We start from the raw sequence: 20,754 nt of genomic DNA, 5'->3' as shown, positions 1-20,754 counted from the left end.
CTGAGAGAGAGGGAAGGAGTGGGAAGGAGGGGTGAGTGATGGAGAGGGTAGGGAACAGCCAGTGGGTGAGTACCTGAGAAAGAGGGAAGGAGTGGGAGGGAAGGGTGAGTGACTGAGAGGGAAGCAAACAGCCAGTGGGTGAGTACCTGAGAGGGAGGGAAGGAGTGGGAAGGAGGGGTGAGTGATGGAGAGGGTAGGGAACAGCCAGTGGGTGAGTACCTGAGAGAGAGGGAAGGAGAGGGAGGGAGGGATGAGTGACTGAGAGGGAAGGGAACAGCCAGTGTGTGAGTACCTGAGAGAGAGGGAATGAGTGGGAGGGAGGGGTGAGTGACTGAGAGGGAAGGGAACAGCCAGTGGGTGAGTACCTGAGAGAGAGGGAAGGTGTGGGAGGGAGGGGTGAGTGACTGAGAGAGAAGGGAACAGCCAGTGGGTGAGTACCTGAGAGAGAGGGAAGGAGTGGGAAGGAGGGGTGAGTGACTGAGAGGGAAGGGAACAGCCAGTGGGTGAGTACCAGAGAGAGAGGGAAGCAGTATGAGGGAGGGGTGAGTGACTGAGAGGGAAGGGGTAAGTGAGTTAACCATAAGGGGGAATGAGGAAGTAGAAGAGGGGAATAAGAAGGGAGAGGTTAGAAGAGCTTTGTGAGTGAGGAGAAAGTTTGGGTGTTCTCTGCTCCCCTCCATCTCTTCTCCACTAATCCACAACAATCTTAGGGTGACTGAAAATCAAAAGTTCCCAGGTGTTACTTCAAAAGGTTTCTGGCAGTGAAAGGTGTTTGTGGGGCTGTTAATGAGGTGATACCAGAATTTGAATTTCCTTTTGCATGGTGAGTTGGTGTGGGCTGTCTCTTGGAGAGTGCATCCCTTTTAGGTACCTTAGCAGGATGGCAGTGGAGGAGCAGGGCGCATCTCATCCTATCCTCTCTCTCGCCTCAGGCAGCAGATTGCCATGAGTTGTTCCTAACTGCTGGCCTCAGTTACTGATAAAGTAAAGCTCTGCTGCTCTGAGCTTCCTCCCCCAGACTGACATCAGCATCATGAAAGACCTGCTCAATGCCGCACGTGTTTGCATGTCTAAGGAGACATTCTGAGCCTGCCCTTTACTGATGTCAAGCTGGGGAGGCAGCGCAGAGAGTTGGTCACATGGCAGCAGCAAATCTTCTGGTGCACCTCCAACTTCAGCAGTCCCCCTCCACCCCTGGTCACAATGAATATGCAGGAGATTGATTTGCATACAATGCAGGCAGTGGAGGAGTAGCCTAGCACTTAGAGCAGCCGGCCACAAACCAGGGTTCAAATCACTTTACCCTCCGTTGCCTCAGGTATAAAATTAGATTGTAAGCCCTGTGGGGATAGAGAAATACCTACAGTACCTGCATGTATTCTGCTTTGATGTATACTTTGAAGTGCCAGAAAGCAGAATATAAAAATCCAAATAATTAAAATAACTCTTGTACACTCATTGTGGATATCTTGGAAACCTGGCCTGTTTGTGGCTCTAGAGGATCAGAATTGGCCATCCCTGCTCCTGGTGATTGCCTGAGTCAGCTCTGGTCTGGGATCTATAGGACATGAACTTGGATAGAGCCAGAGTTGCTGCTGTGCCCTGTGCCCTGATAAACAATGAAAGGGAGCAGTTCTTGGTACTCAGCCTACAGGAGGAGGATTTCAAATTAATTAATAACTAAAAACTGTAAACAGAAAGGGATTGATGGGACTTAAATACACAGAGCTTTGTTTGCAGATGAATAGAAGTGATAAAAGGATTCCTGCTTGTCCCCTTTAACCAGGGGCCCTGGCTGCAGGTTTTGTTTTCACTCTCTGGTTTCTGCTTTAGCTGAAATATTCCTCTGCCAGTAAAATATTGTGTTACACCCCCTCCCCCCAAAAAAGGAGAAACAAGCTTGTCAACAAAATTGTTTTTTTCTCTTCAGATTGGGAGCCTCTAATACATGACTGGGCCCGTAAGGCTTCATGGTAGGTACAGAAGGCAGGCGAGAACAGAAACCACAGAACAGGGAAATGAATTTAGGGAACTGTGCTTTTCAGTGCTTATTTTCTTTTTCCTGGGAGTTTAGTATAAGGAATAAAAATGGGAGAAAATCAGGGAAAAGTAGGACTCTTTTTTTATTTTATAAATTATCTTCTGCCATTTTTTGTTATGCCAAACAGTTAAATTTCCAGGAAAAGTAAAATAAAAACTGCTGCTGTACCTTTTCTGAGTCATCTAAACTGAAATATGTCTTTATTTGCACTAAACGCACTGCAGAAATTGTTAAACTGTCTTATTTCTTACCCCGAAGTTTTTGCGGGTACTTTCTTCATTAGCATTTTAAATACAGTTCAAAGCTTTTGTCTTTTCATTGGTAGCTGAAGGTGAACTCTATTCAGTTACAGGAGACATTTCCCTGTCCCCAGAAGATTACTAAACTTTTTAACTTATTCCCCATAGAGACAGGATGGGGAAAAACTCAAGGAGGATAACTTTCAAACAAATGCCCGTATCTAGCTGCTAGCAGATCTATGCAAATATTTTATAACTCACACGTATTGCACATGTGTGTTTCATAAAATACATGCATCTCTACCCCACAACATACATGCATCTGCACATGCAGGCAGTGCACTGAAACCACATCTATCAAGGCAGTGAACGCGTGCACTTTTACTGTGTATATTTTACGTGCGACAGTAAAGTCCTGATTTATGTGTGTTAGTTGGCCAATTTTAAAACATGCACAGGTAAATGAAATGAACCAGTTTGCCAGTTACTCCGCTAGTTCTCCCAGTCCTTCTCTAGGTCTCAAGACCTTCCTGGTTCTTCAGCCTGAACTCCCCCCATTCACCCAGACAGTACTGCACAATAAGCTCCTTTAATATCACTCAGGCCAGATAGTTAGCAGGGGTAAAAATGCATGAATAAGTTAGCCAGTGTGCACGCGCGTTTTATAAAATAGCAACTTGCGCGTGTAAGTGTTGGCCGTGCTTATTTTCAACTCTTATAAAATGCGGAAGACATGGGAGGAGGCTACTTAAAAGCATACAGTTTTGAAAATGAGGCCCTAAGTTTGTATCTGAGGCAAAAAAGGGTAAAGTGATTTGCTGAAGGAGCAGGATTTGAACACTAATTTCCTTCAGGGACAGCTCAAGGCAATCTGCTGCCTGAGGCGAGGGATGAGATGGCGCACACACATACAAGGTACAGCATAATACAGGTCAAATCAGCGAGAGGGCGAAAGGGGGGGTGGTCCTTGAAGTCTGGGGAAGGGAGAAGGCAGGGTTGGGGTTCCCAGAAGAGTGGCAGAGTGTTGATATTTCTAAGAAGCTGGCAACCCTATCACGCTCCCAGGAACCCGACACCTGCCTCCTACCCTTCCCCAGCATCTGCCCTGGGGAAGTAGGAGATGGGTGATTGGTGAGGTCTGTGTGTGGTGCACTCCCTCAGGGCCGGTGCAAGGAAATTAGGTGCCAGGTAGGGGTTCGCCTGATCCCACTTTCTCTTCCTCTTCTTTCTCTCATTAACCCACAGCTTCTTTCCCTTCCCACTTACTCACCCACATCCTCTTCCCTTTTCCTTCCATCCCCCTCTCACAGTCCCTTTCCGTCCCCTCTCACCTCATCCACAATCCCTTCTCTCTCCCTCAGCCCTCCTCCACTTGCTCTTCTTCCTGGCAAGCCTTTGTTCTGCTGGCAGAGGGTGGAAACCCAGCCAGGGAGCCATTTTTCTTTTTGCCAGTGGGGCCTGGGAACCCCTACTGGTACGTCATGAAATGGTGCTGCCGCACCCTCGTGGAGCTCTCTGCCTGCCGGGCAGTCAACAAACCACGCTGTCCTCGTCCTGCCAGTGAGAGTGGGAACCTCGCCGGCACATTGATAAACAGTGCCGCTCTCTTCCTGCTGGTAGTAGGTGAACTGGGCTCTACTGGCTCCTCATCTACTCGTATTGCTGTACGGGCCTTTTACTTATTTTAGGCTGGGAAATGAGGTGGTATCTGCAGAGCTGCTTTGGGGAGGCCACTTTCTGCGTCTCCAAAAGTTTGCTGCCTGAGGCGACCGCCTCACCCTGCCTCAGGGTAGAATCACCCCTGATTTCCTTGGTTCCTAGCCCGTTGTTCTAAGCCATTTTTTCCCAGCCTTCTCTTGGAGGCACAACTAACCAGTAGGGTTTTCAGGATATCTGTAATGAAGGTGCACGAGCAGGGGCGGATTGGCCTAGCAGGGGATCGGGCATCCCCCGGTGGGCCGGTCGCTCTAGTCACGTGGTCTGCCGAGCTTGGCTGCGACAGAGCCGCGCATGGCAGACCACATGGTATCCCCTGGGCCAGCCGGGGCGGCGAATCCCCGGGCCGGTCGTCATCGGGAATCCGCCCCTGTGTGCATGAAATAGATTTGCATACATTGGAGACCCAGGGCATGCAAATCTATCTCATTCATATTCATTGTGGCAATCCTGAAAACCCCACTGATTGGGTGTGCCTCCAGGAGAGGGTTGGGAAACGGCTATTCCTCCTCTGCTCCATTTAGCATGATCAAACTTTCCAGGGTCTGGCGCTGCCTTGCTTCTGTCTTTGCTCCCATCCAGTGTATCTGCATTATCCCCAGACATCTGACCAGGTGATGGTAGGAATTTACATCCTGTAATACAGGAAGATATGGGTATAAACTGGAACAATCTCAAAAGGGAGTCTCAGAATAATGGTGTATTTTTGTGTTTATGAATTATAAAATTCCATCGTGACAGAATTGTGTACGTTATATACAGACACACCTCAGGCTATCAAATGACACCCAGACTGACAGGCCGATACAGTAAGGACGCGTAAGAAAGAGTGCGGCAGTGCTGGGCGCACCCTCGTTTGCAGCGCGCACAATTTGGATCACATACCGCTCGATACAGTATTCAAATGAGACGCAAATGCAAGCCGGGTCCAAAGCACGTCCATGAAGTGGTAGGCCCGCGCAATCCATTTTACTGTATAGAGCGGTATACAGCGCCTATACAGTATCCAGGGTGCGCTGGTACCTGTCATTTAAATGTCATTCCACCAGGAAAGTGGATGGTTCTTTCCTACAGACCCCGCTGCCTTGAGCGCCCGGCTGGCCATCCAAGCCGGACGTCCGAGGTTGCGGCTTGGACGTCCAGCCGGGCGCTCAAGGCAGGGGGAAGGCCCATGAACGTCTGTCGGCACTGAAGCAAGTTACTCACCAAAATACTGAAGCAAGTTACTCACCAAAATACTCTTTCTTCATGTGCAGCTCCAGTTCCTTCTCCAGTTCCAGGGACTGGCCGCACAGGCTGGAGTGTGGACTGGCCTGCGGCGGGCCGGTGCCGTCAGCCTCAGGGTTGCCCGGGGCACCGTAGCGCGAGTCCGAGTAGCTGGAGCGAGGGCTGACGTGCCGCTGGTCGTAGCCCATGCTGATGCTGCTGTTCCGGTTGCTGCTGGGCTTGATGCCACTGTCGTAGCCGGTCAGGGCGCAGCGTGCGTTCATGCACCTTCCCGCTGCCTTGAGTGCCCGGCTGGACGTCCAAGCCGGACGTCCGAGGTTGCGGCTTGGACGTCCAGCCGGGCGCTCAAGGCAGGGGGAAGGCCCATGAACGCACGCCACGACCTCGGACGTCCAGCCGGGCACTGGTAAATCGGTTCGACCGCCCCCCAAAGGCGAACGAGTAACCAGAACCAGTTCTGCTCCACGCCAATGTTCAGGATAAGGAACCGAGGTGGCCAGGAGGAACCCGAGGCCTGGCAACCACGGGAACGCAGTTATCAAGAAACACAAAAAAAAAAAAAAAAAAAGAGCGAGTTCAGCCTCCTTCAGGATGTTGTGCAAGGAGCGGCGGATTCAGAGGACCTCGGACGTCCAGCCGGGCACTCCGGTTGCGGCGTGCGTTCATGCACCTTCCCGCTGCCTTGAGCGCCCGGCTGGATGTCCAAGGTCACAGCGTGTGTAGGGATAGGGCCTGATACAGGAGCTCGTGCCCACTGCAAGTCAGTGGCGACAAGGAGCTCAGACCCACGAGAAGGCCAGAGGAACCCCCGGAAACGGTGTCCGTTCTTCCCTACGGAACCGAAGTACTCTGACGTTAAGCGCGGTGGTGCCAGGTTGGGTTACTTTTTCCCCCCTTGTGCGAGAAGCATTTTTTTCTGTGGATTGGGTTGGTTTGGGACTGGGTGGCTAAGTTCTAGCAGTCCTCTTTGTTGCTGGCATGTGGTGCTTTTTTTTTCTTTGCTGCGGGCAACTCAACCAGTAGTTAGTGATGACTCTTCGGCCGGAGTCAGCGGTGGCATAAACTGCAGCGCGACAGAACAGATTCAGATTCGGAGAACTGCTGCTGGGCTTCAGCCAGGTGCTCAAGGCAGCGGGAAGCTGACTGAACACCACACTAACGCCAGGGTCAGGGTAGGCGGTAAATATGCAGGTTAAAGACGCAGCAAATAAGCTGGTTAAAAAGGTGATAATCTGGGCGCATGTTACTGTATCGGAGGGAATAGCTAAATCGATCATTAACATATCATATACATGCGGGGGGCGGAGACGGATACGCGTCCATTTCGGCAAGCAGTAAGGACGCGAAAAACCGGATACTGAATTGTGGGTTCGCCTTACGCGTCCAAATTGTGCGTCCAAAGCGGGTTAGAAACAGGGTAACCGCGGCCACGCTTTACTGTATCAGCCCGTGAGTGAGGAGAGAGCACTGCAGCTCTCAGCAAAATTCTGATTATTTGCTGCCAAAACATTTCCACTAAACTGGATCAAAAGTGAAATTAATGGCATTATATTTCCAGAACATATAGACAAAAGAGAAAGAGAGGTTTCATTTTGGCCATAACTGGTTTCTGACATTTCCAGAATGCACAAAAATAAAGATGAACAAATAAAAACAAAAACATTGCTGAGCTTTCGTGAGATATCACGCCCTTCCTCAGGTCAGAATAGAATGAGCACAAGAAGACATGTAAAGCCAGGAAGTATAAAGTAGTGTGGACTAACAGCGCAGGCATAAGGAGTGGGAGAAACAGAAAAAGTAATAAAAGGTCCAGGTCAGGAGGTGGGCAGACCAATCGAAGCAGCAGCAGGAGAGAGTCAGGAAGGCAGCAGAGGCTCCCTGCCACCACAACATCCAGCCTAAAAACCATTCAGTAGCTGGGGGCTAGGGACAGGATTTTGTCACTGCAAGAGGGTGGCAGCTCACCAGGTGTCATTAGATAGGGAGCACCTGGGCTGGTGATGGGTATTAGTCCATTTCAAACAGCCCCAACATTCAGGCCGATACGTCTGATGGCCCTATTAGGTATTCCTGCGCGATACAGAAAGTAAAATGTGCAGCCAAGCCGCACATTTTACTTTAAGAAATTAGCGCCTACCTTTGGGTAGGCGCTAGTTTCTGCCGGCACTGGGAAAGTGCACAGAAAAGCAGTAAAAACTGCTTTTCTGTGCACCCTTCGACTTAATATCATGGCGATATTAAGTTGGAGGTCCCGAAGAGATGGCTGAGGGGGGATATGATAGAGGTCTTTAAGATCATGAGAGGTCTTGAACGAGTAGATGTGACTCGGTTATTTACACTTTCGAATAATAGAAGGACTAGGGGGCACTCCATGAAGTTAGCATGGGGCACATTTAAGACGAATCGGAGAAAATTATTTTTCACTCAACGCACAATAAAGCTCTGGAATTTGTTGTCAGAGGATGTGGTTAGTGCAGTTAGTGTAGCTGGGTTCAAAAAAGGTTTGGATAAGTTCTTGGAGGAGAAGTCCATTAATGGCTATTAATCAAGTTTACTTAGGGAATAGCCACTGCTATTAATTGCAGCAGTAGCATGGGATCTTCTTAGTGTTTGGGTAATTGCCAGGTTCTTATGGCCTGGTTTGGCCTCTGTTGGAAACAGGATGCTGGGCTTGATGGACCCTTGGTCTGACCCAGCATGGCAAGTTCTTATGTTCTTAAGGGTAAAAAAAGTAAAAAAAAAGAAAAAAAATTTTTAAATGGGCCGGCGACTGTCAGGCCGAAAACTGGACGCTCAATTTTGCTGGCGTCCGGTTTCCGAACCCGTGGCTGTCAGCGGGCTCGAGAACCGACGCCGGCAAAATTGAGCGTCAGCTGTCAAACCCGCTGATAGCCGCCGCTCCTGTCAAAAAGGAGGCGCTAGGGACGCGCTAGTGTCCCTAGTGCCTTCTTTTGCCCGTTTCTACCGCACCACCTAATTTAAATACAGAATCGCGCGCACAGGCAAGTGGCCTGTGCGCGCGCCGGGAGAGCTGGTGTTTGTCCGCTCTCCCGCGGACTTTACTGAATCGGCCCGATTGTGAACACAATATAAACGTGAATAGACAACTCAGGTCAGGATCCCGCTGGCCTGGGGATATGTTGAAATAATAAAATAATAAAATAATAAATGGTGGGGTCAGCAAGGCACGGCCGTCCCATCCCCCAAATGTCTTGCACAGTGCGGCTCGTTGAGGGGCAAAGAGGTGGCTACCAGTAATAAATAAAAACGTTAGGTTATGCTGGAATGAATAAACTGGATTGAAACAGATGTCCCAATATTTATTGGGAAGAGGGAGGGGGTGGGGAGGACGAGGTTCTGCCTCTGTTTCTAGAGAGGCAGTGGGAAGCCAAGGTTAAGCAAACAGTCCAGCTGGGGAGTGTGGGAAGTGCCATAAAGGCAGCGGCTCAGACCCCCCCGCTGCACCAGCCATGAAGCTGCTGTTGACTGGAGCAGCTCTGCTGAGCCTCCTTCTGTCTCCAGCCCTGACGGACCAGGGTGAGTAATTTCCAGCTGCACCACCCCTACGGGCCCAGGCAATATTTATGAGCAGAAAACGGGTGCTCCATGCTGAGCGCCTGCCACCGCTCCTGGGCGCGCGATGCAATATTTAAGAAACAGATGAGTATGAGAGAAGAGGTGGGGGAAGCTTGCTGGGCAGACTGGATGGGCCATTTGGTCTTCTTCTGCCGTCATTTCTATGTTTCTATATGTTTCTATAAATGAGGTGGGGGGTCGCGCTTAAAAGGAGCCGCTAGGGACAAACGTGTGACCCCCAGCACCTCCTCAGCATCGGGTGCCCAGGGGAGGGGGCTGTCGGCGCGGGTGGGGAGAGTCTGTCTTCTCCCGCTACCAGCACAATACACCTGCACCAGATTCACGGCTTGCACCAGTCATCTTTCGCGGGTACTTTGGGCCCACAGAATTCTCTTTTTCTCCCAAGGCTTTTTTTTTTTTTTTCTTTACCTGAATCTGCTTTCCGTGGTTCCTCCTACTTCATGTGGTAATAATAATAAATAGGAATCACAGAAAGGGTTTTTTTTTTTTTTGTTTTTATGAATGAGCCCAGGGCTGGCGTAATATTTGCCGCATTGCAATGGGCGTATTGGCTGCGTGGGGAAATGTTTTGAATCGCGGGGTATTAGCCAATGGCCTCATCTACAAGGGATGAGCGCTGTCAGGTACGCGAAGCTCTGAACACGCGACTTGGACACGCTAATGCCCGCATTGCATCGGGAGTTATGGACGCCTGTCTGAAACGCGCGTCCCATCACGTGTTAAGCCGTGTGCTAGCCGCAGCGCAGGGTATTGCATCAGCCTGCTGGGCAGCGAGATCCCTACAGTAACAGAGCTCAGAGAGGACGGAGAGATGGAGCTGAAAGCGACTTCTTCTAACTGAGGCTGAGCTGCAGAATGTAAACTTAGGGGAGACCGAAAGAAAACAGGGGGAAAAGATGGAGAAGCAAGGAGAGCCAGAGAGGCAATGGGGAAGGTGAGATGGGGAGAGAATCAGGAGGAAGCCTAGAAAGGAGACCTCCAGGTATCTCACAAAGGAAAGGACTGCCTGATTCACTTATGATTTGTCACTCAAACTAAACTTCTGTACTTTAGAGTCCTGTGAGGGGCGCTGTGATGAAGGATTTAATGCCAAGAAGAAATGCCAGTGTGATCATCTGTGTAACTATTATGAGAGCTGCTGCTTCGACTATGGAACTGTCTGCAGTCCAAAAGGTAACTCCCCACTCCTACCCCCCACCCCAGCACTGCCCTGTCTGCAATCCCAAACGTAGCTCCCTGCTCCTACCCCGCCCCAGCACTGCCCTGTCTGCAATCCCAAACGTAGCTCCCTGCTCCTACCCCACCCCAGCACTGCCCTGTCTGCAATCCCAAACGTAGCTCCCTGCTCCTACCCCACCCCAGCACTGCCCTGTCTGCAATCCCAAACGTAGCTCCCCGCTCCTACCCCCCACCCCAGCACTGCCCTGTCTGCAATCCCAAACGTAGCTCCCCGCTCCTACCCCCCACCCCAGCACTGCCCTGTCTGCAATCCCAAACGTAGCTCCCTGCTCCTACCCCACCCCAGCACTGCCCTGTCTGCAATCCCAAACGTAGCTCCCCACTCTCACCTCACCCCAGCACTGCCCTGTCTGCAATCCCAAACGTAGCTCCCCACTCTCACCTCACCCCAGCACTGCCCTGTCTGCAATCCCAAACGTAGCTCCCCGCTCCTATCCCACCCCAGCACTGCCCTGTCTGCAATCCCAAACGTAGCTCCCTGCTCCTACCCCACCCCAGCACTGCCCTGTCTGCAATCCCAAACGTAGCTCCCCGCTCCTACCCCATCCCAGCACTGCCCTGTCTGCAATCCCAAACGTAGCTCCCCACTCCTACCCCACCCCAGCACTGCCCTGTCTGCAATCCCAAACGTAGCTCCCCGCTCCTATCCCACCCCAGCACTGCCCTGTCTGCAATCCCAAACGTAGCTCCCCGCTCCTACCCCACCCCAGCACTGCCCTGTCTGCAATCCCAAACGTAGCTCCCCGCTCCTACCCCATCCCAGCACTGCCCTGTCTGCAATCCCAAACGTAGCTCCCCCCTCCTACCCCACCCCAGCACTGCCCTGTCTGCAATCCCAAACGTAGCTCCCCCCTCCTACCCCCACCCCAGCACTGCCCTGTCTGCAATCCCAAACGTAGCTCCCCACTCCTACCCCCCACCCCAGCACTGCCCTGTCTGCAATCCCAAACGTAGCTCCCCCCTCCTACCCCACCCCAGCACTGCCCTGTCTGCAATCCCAAACGTAGCTCCCCACTCCTACCCCACTCCAGTACTGCCCTGTCTGCAATCCCAAACGTAGCTCCCCGCTCCTACCCCACCCCAGCACTGCCCTGTCTGCAATCCCAAACGTAGCTCCCCACTCACACCCCACCCCAGTACTGCACTGTCTGCAATCCCAAATGTAGCTCCCCACTCTCACCTCACCCCAATACTTCAGTCTCCAGTCCAAAACATAGAACCCCACTCCTACCCCACTCCAGTACTGAACCCAGCTGATTCTGTAACTTGCCATTCAATTAATCAGTTAGTGCTTTACCTTTCTTATCTCCCCTCACCACCCCTATCGTACTATAGCACTCAGAGATTTCTGTTGTTATGTGCATCTTTCCCACCAAAAAGGAACATAAACTGAAGGAGCACAGTTTGTGGACCATTTAATAACTGCTCCTACTACTACTTGATGTTTCTATAGTTCTACTACAGATGGATTTTGTCACCTTGTTAAAGTTAGCATGACTGCTCTGCCTGCCCAGCGTAGCAATACCTGCAAAATCTGACTGCCTATGTCCTTTTGGTAGCTGAGCTTCATTGCACAGGTAGTATCTTGCACTTAAATATTAATGGAGAAATATTGTGAGGGTTTAATATTAAATCATTGAAAGTGAAGGATTCTGTAGTAGTGAAAAAGCACTAGAAAAGTGCTTATATTAGTAAGCTCAGACTAAATGGTAGAACCAGAGAACTGAACAGTGAACCTTGGCCCTAGAAAACTAAAACTGCTCTTATGATGGTAAGAGTGAGTCACATATCAGAGGAAGGACGTGGGAGCAAGGAAGAAAATCTGTCTATATGTCTTCTCAGTTTGATTTGATTGCATAGTCTGCCTTTTCCAGCCAATACACACGTGATTCCTTTGTGGAGATTTGATGCATGAGGTAATCTTATACCCACTATCACTGTGCTCCAGTCCCTACCCATTGGTAAATGGAGATTTCTGGTTAGTAGATGGTCTGTTTGATACATTATCATAGAAACAAGTGTGAATTTTCTCCAAGCATGCTACAGCAGTGACAATCAGGTAAGCAGAGATTGAATGATATAGTGATGAAACGTGAAGTAGTGTTGAGCAAGGATTCAGTGATGCAATGATAAGTAATAATGCATTGGTGAGCAGAAAAGCAGTGATTAAGTAGTGATTCAGTTATGCACTGGTGAGCAAGGATTCAGTGATGCAGCGGTAAGTAGTGATAAGCAGTAATCCATGTGGTTCAGATCTTCAGAGGGATAGCCATGTCAATTTGGTGTAGCAAAAATCTCAAGAGGTGGGGAGCATTGTATAGAATAACCTATTTATTGAGGCATGAGCTTTCGAGGACAGAGTTCACTTCGTCAGATGCATCTCAATAAATTGATTAGTTTATAAAGTGCCACCTGCCAATTTGCCAATGATCGCCAAAATTATGGAAAAGATAGTCAATAGACAACTATCAGAGTACCTGGAAGAAAACTACATTCTTGCACCTTCCCAGTACGGTTTTCGTAAATCGTTAAGCACTGAATCCCTACTTATCTCTCTCACCGACAATATTCTAACTAATATGGATAAAAAACAACCTCACCTCCTTATTCTTTTAGATCTCTCTGCGGCTTTTGACACTGTCAACCATTCATCTTTATTACAAGGTCTGATAGACATAGGCATTAAGGGAACAGTACTCAGCTGGTTCAAGTCCTTCCTGGTTAATAGACAATTCAAGGTAAAGATAAACAACAAAGAATCACACCCGGTCCCAGCAAATCAAGGAGTCCCTCAAGGTTCCTCCCTCTCTCCAACCCTTTTCAACATTTACCTTCTCCCTCTCTGTCGTCTTCTTAATAATCTAAACCTAACACACTACATTTACGCGGATGACATCCAAATACTCATCCCAATCTCAGAATCCCTACACAAAACCTTGATTCACTGGAATAATTGCTTGCAACTAATCAATCATCTTCTATCCAGTCTCAGCCTTATTCTCAACAACAACAAAACCGAGATCTTAATTATCAATCATGACGTTAATAACAATCTAATATACCCAGCTGTCCCACTCATTTCTACCACTCCTATAATTAATCACTCACCATATGTACGTGATCTAGGCGTCATGATAGATAATCAGCTTAACTTCAAAAAATTTATAAGCACCACCACTAAAGACTGCTTCTATAAACTTCTTGTCCTGAGAAAATTGAAACCACTTCTCCACTTCAATGATTTTCGGATGGTTCTACAAGCCATTATTCTAACAAAAATCGATTATTGCAACTCGCTCCTTTTTGGTCTCCCTACCTCATCCATCAAACCCCTCCAGATGATTCAAAACTCTGCAGCTAGAATCCTTACCAATACAAATAAAAGAGACCATATAACTCCCATACTAAAACTCCTCCACTGGCTGCCTATTAAGCAAAGGATTCTCTATAAAGTATACACAGCAATTCATAAATCTATTTACAACATATCCCCACTCCACTTAAGTACCCAACTTCGTTTTCACTCTTCATCTAGACCTATCAGAGGAGCTTATAAAGGCACACTCTATGTTCCTTCAACAATATCCTTACATCAGAAACGTACCATCTCTTTAGCAGGACCCGTCCAATGGAACATGCTCCCGCCAGACATCCGCCTTGAGATCTGCTTCGCTTCCTTCAAAAAGAAAATTAAAACCTGGCTCTTTAGCCAAGCTTTTCCAGAACTTTGATTATTTTTTACCTCCAGCTATCAAGATTTTCTCACCATCGCAATCCCTTCTGCAGATCACATTTATCTTAGACAATTACGCCTTATTTTATGATTTGGTTTCTCAAAGAGACTATACAATTTTCTCAATGTTATTTTTCGAACCTGTTTTCCATGTTTTCCAAGTTCTATAACCTTGTTATATGTACCGCCTCTTGGCGTAATTTTTATGTTTCAATGTAAACCGATGTGATCTGTATTTTAATACAGGAACACCGGTATATAAAAATCTAAAAATAAATAAATAAATAAATAATAAATTTAAGATGTAATTCATTGATGCAGTGGGAAGCAGAGAAACAGTGATAAGCAATGATGAGCAGTGACAAGCAGAGATGAGCAGTGATTCAGTGGTGAGTAGTTGCCTATGAGCCTCTGCACTCACCTTCTGCCCAGGCCAGGCCCCGATGCCGGGGTCGACCCCCAAGGCAGCACAACTCTGGTCTCTGCTCTCCTTCTGCTCTGGTGGCTCCCACTGACCCTGGCCTGGCTCTCCCTCAGGCTGCATGGCAGGCTGCCACTTGCGGTCTTTCTCTGACGCTGCTGTCTTCTTGGGCCTTATTCTTCTTAGTGCACGCACACGCGCCAACAGCTCGTAATTTAAAGGTCCTGTGCTGGGAATCCTGGAGAGGTGACCCTTGATGACATCATCAGCTCTGCAGTATAAAAGGACTTCCTGGACACCTCTCCAGTACCTTGGCAATAGGTCGACTGACCCCTGGTAGTGCTAGATGCCACTTCATAGCTCCTGCATTCCTGTGCGCTGGGCCTCCCTTTGTCTTCTGCTTTAGTCTTCAGTCTTCTGTCTTCAGTATCTCTTCATGGTCCCTCATCTCTTGTTTTGTGTTCATCTATTGGATTCCTGGCTTGACACTGATTCTGAACCCTGACGCTATTGATCTTCCGCCTGCCTCTGACCTTGGACCTCGCCTCGTTTAATCTGAACTCCACTTGCCTTCGACCATTTGCCTGGATCACGACTCCGAGATTCTTCACCTGTCTTTGGCCTTCAGCTTGGACCATGACACCGCATATTCTCAGCTTGCCTCGAACCTCCACTTGGACCACTACCCTGAGGTCCTCTGCCTGCTATAGACCTTCGCTCCTCCACATTCTAAACCAACCTGGCTCTTCTTCTGCACTGGCCTGCAATACCTTCACCTCTATGATTCTCCATCAACACAGAGGCCCACACTGAGACCAACCAGCCCCAGCATCCAAGGGCTCAACCTAAGGAGAACATGGGCTGGTATTGGCAAAGCTCCTGTTGGACCTCTACCTCAGCTAGCTCCACCTGCCGATGGTGGGACCTGTGGTGCTCCTCCCTGCAGATCATGCCAACTCCCCCTTGGTCCAAGGGTCCAACAGTAGTGAAGCAATGATAAGCACTGATTCAGTAATGCAGTGATTCACTGGTAGTAGTGAAGCAGTAATGAGCAGTGTTAAGCGACAATTCAGTGATGCAGTGGTGAGCAGAGAAACAGTGATAAGCAGTGATTCGGTGATTCAGTGGTGAGTAGTGAAACAGTGATGAGCAGTGAAAAGGAGTAATTCAGTGATGCAGTGGTGAGCAGAAACAGTGAAAAACAGTGATGCGCAGTGATTCGGTGATGGTAAGTGGTAAGTAGTGAAGCAATGATGAGCAATTATGAGCAGTAATTTGGTGATAAAATTACCTCATGATATAGTGTATTTGGATTTTCAGAAGGCATTTGACAAAGTCTCTCATGAGAGACTCCTCAGGAAACTGGAAAGTCATGGGATCATAGACAGTGTCTTATTGTAGATTTATAACTGGATAAAAAACAGGAAACAGAGGGTAGGACTAAATGGTCTGTTTTTCACATTGAGAAAAGTCATTAGTGGAGAACCTCAGGGGTCTGTGCTAATTAGCATATTCATAAATGAGTGAGCTGACCAATTTGCAGATGATACAAAATTGTTTTGAGTCATTAAAATGGCAGCAGATTGTTAAAAACAGCAGAAGGACCTTATGAGATGCACTTAGGGAAAAATAATCCCAACTATAGGTACACCATGCTGGGTTCCATGTTAGGAGCCACCACCCAGGAAAAAGGACCTCGGAGTCCCTGTGGATACCTTGAAATCTTTGGTTCAGTGTGCAGCAGCAGCCAAAAAGGCAAACAGAATGTTAGGAATTATTTGGAAAGGAACAGAGAACAAAACTGAGAATATCATAATGTCTTTGTATAGATCCAAGCTGCGACCACACCTTGAGTATTGTGTGCAGCTCTGATCATAGCGGATACAGAAAAGGTACAGAGAAAGGTGACAGAAATGATAAAGGGGATGGAAAAGCTCCCTTATGCAGAAAGGCTAAACAGATTAGGACTCTTTAGCTTGGAGAAGAGATGATTGAGAGGGAATATGATTGAGAATTATAAAATCATGAGTGAGGTGGATGGGGTAAATATGGAACAATTTACTCTTTCAAACAACACTAGGACTAGGGTACAGTTCATGAAACGAGCAGCCGGCAGATTTAAAACAAATCATAGGAAGTATTTTTTCACTCAGCACACAATCAAGCTAGGTATGGAATCTGCTGCCAGAGGACGAGGTAAAGGCACTGACATAGAAAGGTTCAAAAGACGATTGGACAAGTTCCTGAAGGAAAAGTCCATAACCCGTTATTAGCCAGGCAGACTTGGGAAAGCCAGCGCCTATTCCTGAGAATGTGATACAAAAAACCCAGGCTGGCCACTGTCAGACAGGATGCTGGGCTCGTTGGACCTTGGCGTTCTGTTCTTATGTTCAGGGATAAGCATTGTAAACAGTGATGAGTAGTGACAACCAGTGATGCAGTGATGCAGCTGTGAACAGTGAAGCAGTGATGAGTAGTGATAAGCAATATGCAGTGGTGATCAATGATAAGCAGTGTTAAGTGCAACATTTGTATTGTTGTCCCTAGTGACACGAGGAGATATCTTTGCACTGCCAGATGATGAATATGTTGATTACAATGAAACCCTCATCCCAACATCATCTTCTGGGCCAGAGACAGAACCACAGGATATAGAACTGGTAACCACTCAGTTACCATTTGAAGAGAATACAGAACTAGTAACAGAGATCCCAGAACTGCCTACAGAGCCCAGTGACTCTGTCCCCGAGGCCATAAATCCCCAGGAGGAGCAGGAAGAGGGGGATGAAAAGGAAGACCTGTGCAGTGGAAAATCCTTTGATGCATTTACTGATCTGAAAAATGGCTCCATCTACGCCTTCCGAGGTAACCTTAAGCAAGGGTTTTACTGGGGAGGGAGTTGCATCCTGGGATGGAAGAAGCAGCACTGATATGTGAATATCTAGAGGTGGAAGCAGGAGTGCAACACGATTACCAGGGAATGACAGAGTTGGGTCTCTTCAAAGTTTATAATGTCAGACTAGTGGGATTGCACTTTGCAGGAAGGCTTATCCTTGTCCTGAATTTCTGAAAAGCTTGGAAAGATCCTGAAGGGTGGATCTGGGAAGTTTTCATATCAATAATGATGGGAATCCTTGCAGGGTTTGACGTCAGGGAGATGCTCCCAGCAAGGAAATGTGAAGTATTCAGGAAAGGGATGTGGAAAGGGTAAGGTTGGAGGGGAGAGGGGGCAGGAGTGACTGATAAGAGAGGAGGGATATTTTTGAAAAGCAGAGGTAGCGGGTTTCTTGGCATTTCATTACCCCTCTTCATCCTGCTTTTTATGCCCTTCCCCCTCTTTCTTTCTCTGCCTCTCCAAGGGAAATACTACTATGAGCTGGATGAGAAGGGTGTGCGACCAGGATTTCCTAAAATCATTCAAGATGTCTGGGGCATTGAGGGTCCCGTGGATGCTGCCTTCACACGGATAAACTGCCAGGGGAACACTTACATATTTAAGGTATGTGGATGAACCTAGATTCATGTGGCACTTCCTGGTCACACTCTTTCTCTTTCTCCATTATGACTCATTCAACTCCTTGCTATGCACTGACCAGGCCTCTCTTCACCCCAGGGCAGCGAGTACTGGCGCTTTGACAATGGCGTCCTTGATCCTGATTACCCTAGAAACATCTCACAAGGGTTCAAAGGCATCCCAAATAATGTTAATGCAGCCTTCGCTCTCCCCGCACAGAATTATCGTGGCAGTGAAAGAGTTTATTTCTTCAAAGGTAAACCAATCATTTCTTGATGGAGAAGACACAACAGGATCTGTGTGTGGAAAGAATGAAGTCTGTGTAAAGGATGGAAGGTCTTTTTATGGTGAAAGAGAGGTCTTTACTTGGTGGGAGAGGTCCGACTAGGGGGAATGTGATATAAAGTCTTTATATCTATAAAACAAATTTCAGAACCTGAGCAATAAATGCTCAAACTTAATAGGAACTCCCATCGTACACAGTCACCCACTTCACACCAGCCCAAGACATTCTACTGACAGATTTATACATCTCTCCAAGGACAAGCAGGATAGTAGTCTTCACACATGGGTGACATCATCAGATGGAGCCTTGATGCAGAAAACATACGTCAAGGTTTCTAGAACTTTGACTAGGCACACTGAGCTTGCCCAACAGGCCCCACACCATGTGTCCACACGGAGTCCCCTCTCCAGTCTCTTCTGTTCTGTGGTCTGAGTGAGCTCACTTTGGCTGTTTATGGCCTAGTGGAAAACATTTCTTTTCATTGCATTTTTTCACAGTTAAGAACATAAGAAATTGCCATGTTGGGTCAGCCCAAGGGTTCATCAAGCCCAGCATCCTGTTTCCAACAGAGGCCAAACCAGGCCACAAGAACCTGGCAATTACTCAAACACTAAGAAGATCCCATGCTACTGATGCAATTAATAGCAGTGGCTATTCCCTAAGTTAACTTGATTAATAGCCATTAATGGACTTCTCCTCAAGAACTTTATCCAAACCTTTGTTGAACTCAGCTACACTAACTGCACTAACCACATCCTCTGGCAACAAATTCCAGAGCTTTATTGTGCGTTGAGTGAAAAAGAATTTTCTCCGATTAGTCTTAAATGTGCTACTTGCTAACTTCATGGAATGCCCCCTAGTCCTTCTATTATTCGAAAGTGTAAATAACTGAGTCACATCTACTTGTTCAAGACCTCTCATGATCTTAAAGACCTCTTTCATATCCCCCCTCAGTCGTCTCTTCTTCAAGCTGAACAACCCTAACCTCTTCAGCCTTTCCTCATAGGGGAGCTGTTCCATCCCCTTTATCATTTTGGTTGCCCTTCTCTGTACCTTCTCCATCGCAACTATATCTTTTTTGAAATGTGGCGATCAGAATTGAACACAAGATATACTCGAGACAATTGTACACAAGACATACTTGATACAATCGACCCTCCGGTCGATTGTATCAAGTATGTCTGATTGTATCAGGGGATCCGGTCGATTGCAGGCTCCAGTTCTATGCAAACCAGTGGTCCAGTATAACCCCGGACCAGTGGGTTCTGTCCATCATCTGCCAAGGATACCAATTAAATCTATGGGGTGCCCCGCTAAATTGCCCTCCATGCCCATATTGTAAACTTTGTAAACCGTTGTGATGGCGAAACCGAACGACGGTATATAAAACTCGATAAATAAATAAATATTGGGGGCCGGTAGTGCATCAGGAGGTGCTACTAATGGAGCTCTCCTCCCTCTTAAAGGCCAGAACGGTTGAGCCCATACCACCAGGGCAAAGGGGGCGGGGATTCTACTCCAGGTACTTCCTGATTCCAAAGAGAACAGGAGGACTCCATCCCATCCTAGATCTAAGGGCCTTGAACAAGTTTCTAAGAAAAGAAAAGTTCAAGATGGCTTCCCTGGGCACCTTGATCCCCCTTTTGTAAAAAGGGGACTGGCTATGCTCCCTCGACCTAAAGGATGCATACACTCATATCGAGATCTTCTCCAGTCTCAGGGTGTATCTCTGATTTGTGGTGGGAAAACAGCACTTCCAGTACAGGGTGTTGCTGTTCCGGCTCATGTCAGCTCCACGGGTTTTCACCAAATTCCTGGCCATGGTGGCAGCGCAGCTCCACAGACTGGGAATGCATGTTTTCCCGTATCTGGATGATTGGCTGGTCAAAAACACGTCTCAGGCAGGGGCCACCAAGTCCATGTGCTTGACCATTCGGGTGTTGGAGTCACTAGGGTTCGTTCTCAACCACCCAAAGTCCCATCTCAGCCCATCACCTCAATTGGACTTCAGAGGAACCCTGCTAGACCCAGCTCAGGACAAGGCCTTCCTGCCTCGTCAGAGGGCCATCATGGTGACCATTGCAGTAGAGGTTCAACAGAGCCAGCAGGTATCAGCCTGGCACATGTTGAAGCTGTTGGGCCATAGGGCCACAACCGTCCATGTCACTCCCTTGGCATGTTTACACATGCACAGAGCCCAATGGACCCTGAGGTTGCAGTAGCACCAGGCCACTCAGAGCTTCCAGGATTGCATCTGAGTCACCCCGAATCTCCAGAACTCCTTATCTTGGTGGCAGGTACTTTCTAATCTGGAACAGGGGATCTCTTTTCAAAGTCTCCCTACTCAAATTCTACTAACCTCGGATGCATCAAACCTGGTGTGGTGAGCTCATGTAGATGGGCTCAGCACCAAGGGTCTCTGGTCAAGAAATGCTCTTGTCAAAACAACTTCCTGGAGCTTCTAGCGATCAGGTACCCGTTATGGGCTTTCAGAGATCAGCTGGCCAACAAAGTGGTCTTGATCCAGACCAACAACCAGGTAGCCATGTGGTATGTCAACAAGCAGGGAGGCATGGGATCATACCTCCTGTGTCAAGAAGTGGTCCATATCTGGTCATGGGCCCTGCTCCATGGGATGGTGCTCAGCACCATGTATCTTGCCAGGATGGAGAACATGGTAGCATATAAGTTGAGTCGAGCATTCAGACCCCATGAGTGGCCCCTGGTAGCGAATTGGATAT

At 48.1% G+C, this 20,754-nt stretch overlaps 1 protein-coding gene across 1 annotated transcript in view; it reads left to right on the top strand.

Moving 5' to 3' along the window:
• The first annotated feature begins 8,651 nt into the window (after positions 1-8,651).
• The window catches only part of VTN (vitronectin), a 44,807-nt gene continuing 32,704 nt past the window's right edge, over positions 8,652-20,754 (top strand). Inside the window, exons 1-5 of the mRNA XM_029614358.1 lie at positions 8,652-8,760; positions 9,874-9,993; positions 16,761-17,078; positions 17,573-17,712; positions 17,827-17,983. Of these exons, the coding sequence (XP_029470218.1) occupies positions 8,694-8,760; positions 9,874-9,993; positions 16,761-17,078; positions 17,573-17,712; positions 17,827-17,983 (802 nt within the window). The 5' untranslated portion in view covers positions 8,652-8,693. The remainder of the gene's footprint in view (positions 8,761-9,873; positions 9,994-16,760; positions 17,079-17,572; positions 17,713-17,826; positions 17,984-20,754) is intronic.

The sequence above is a fragment of the Rhinatrema bivittatum genome, chromosome 8, assembly GCF_901001135.1.
Source record: "Rhinatrema bivittatum chromosome 8, aRhiBiv1.1, whole genome shotgun sequence".
Lineage (NCBI taxonomy): Eukaryota > Metazoa > Chordata > Amphibia > Gymnophiona > Rhinatrematidae > Rhinatrema > Rhinatrema bivittatum.
This window is presented reverse-complemented; position numbering and strand designations above follow the sequence as displayed.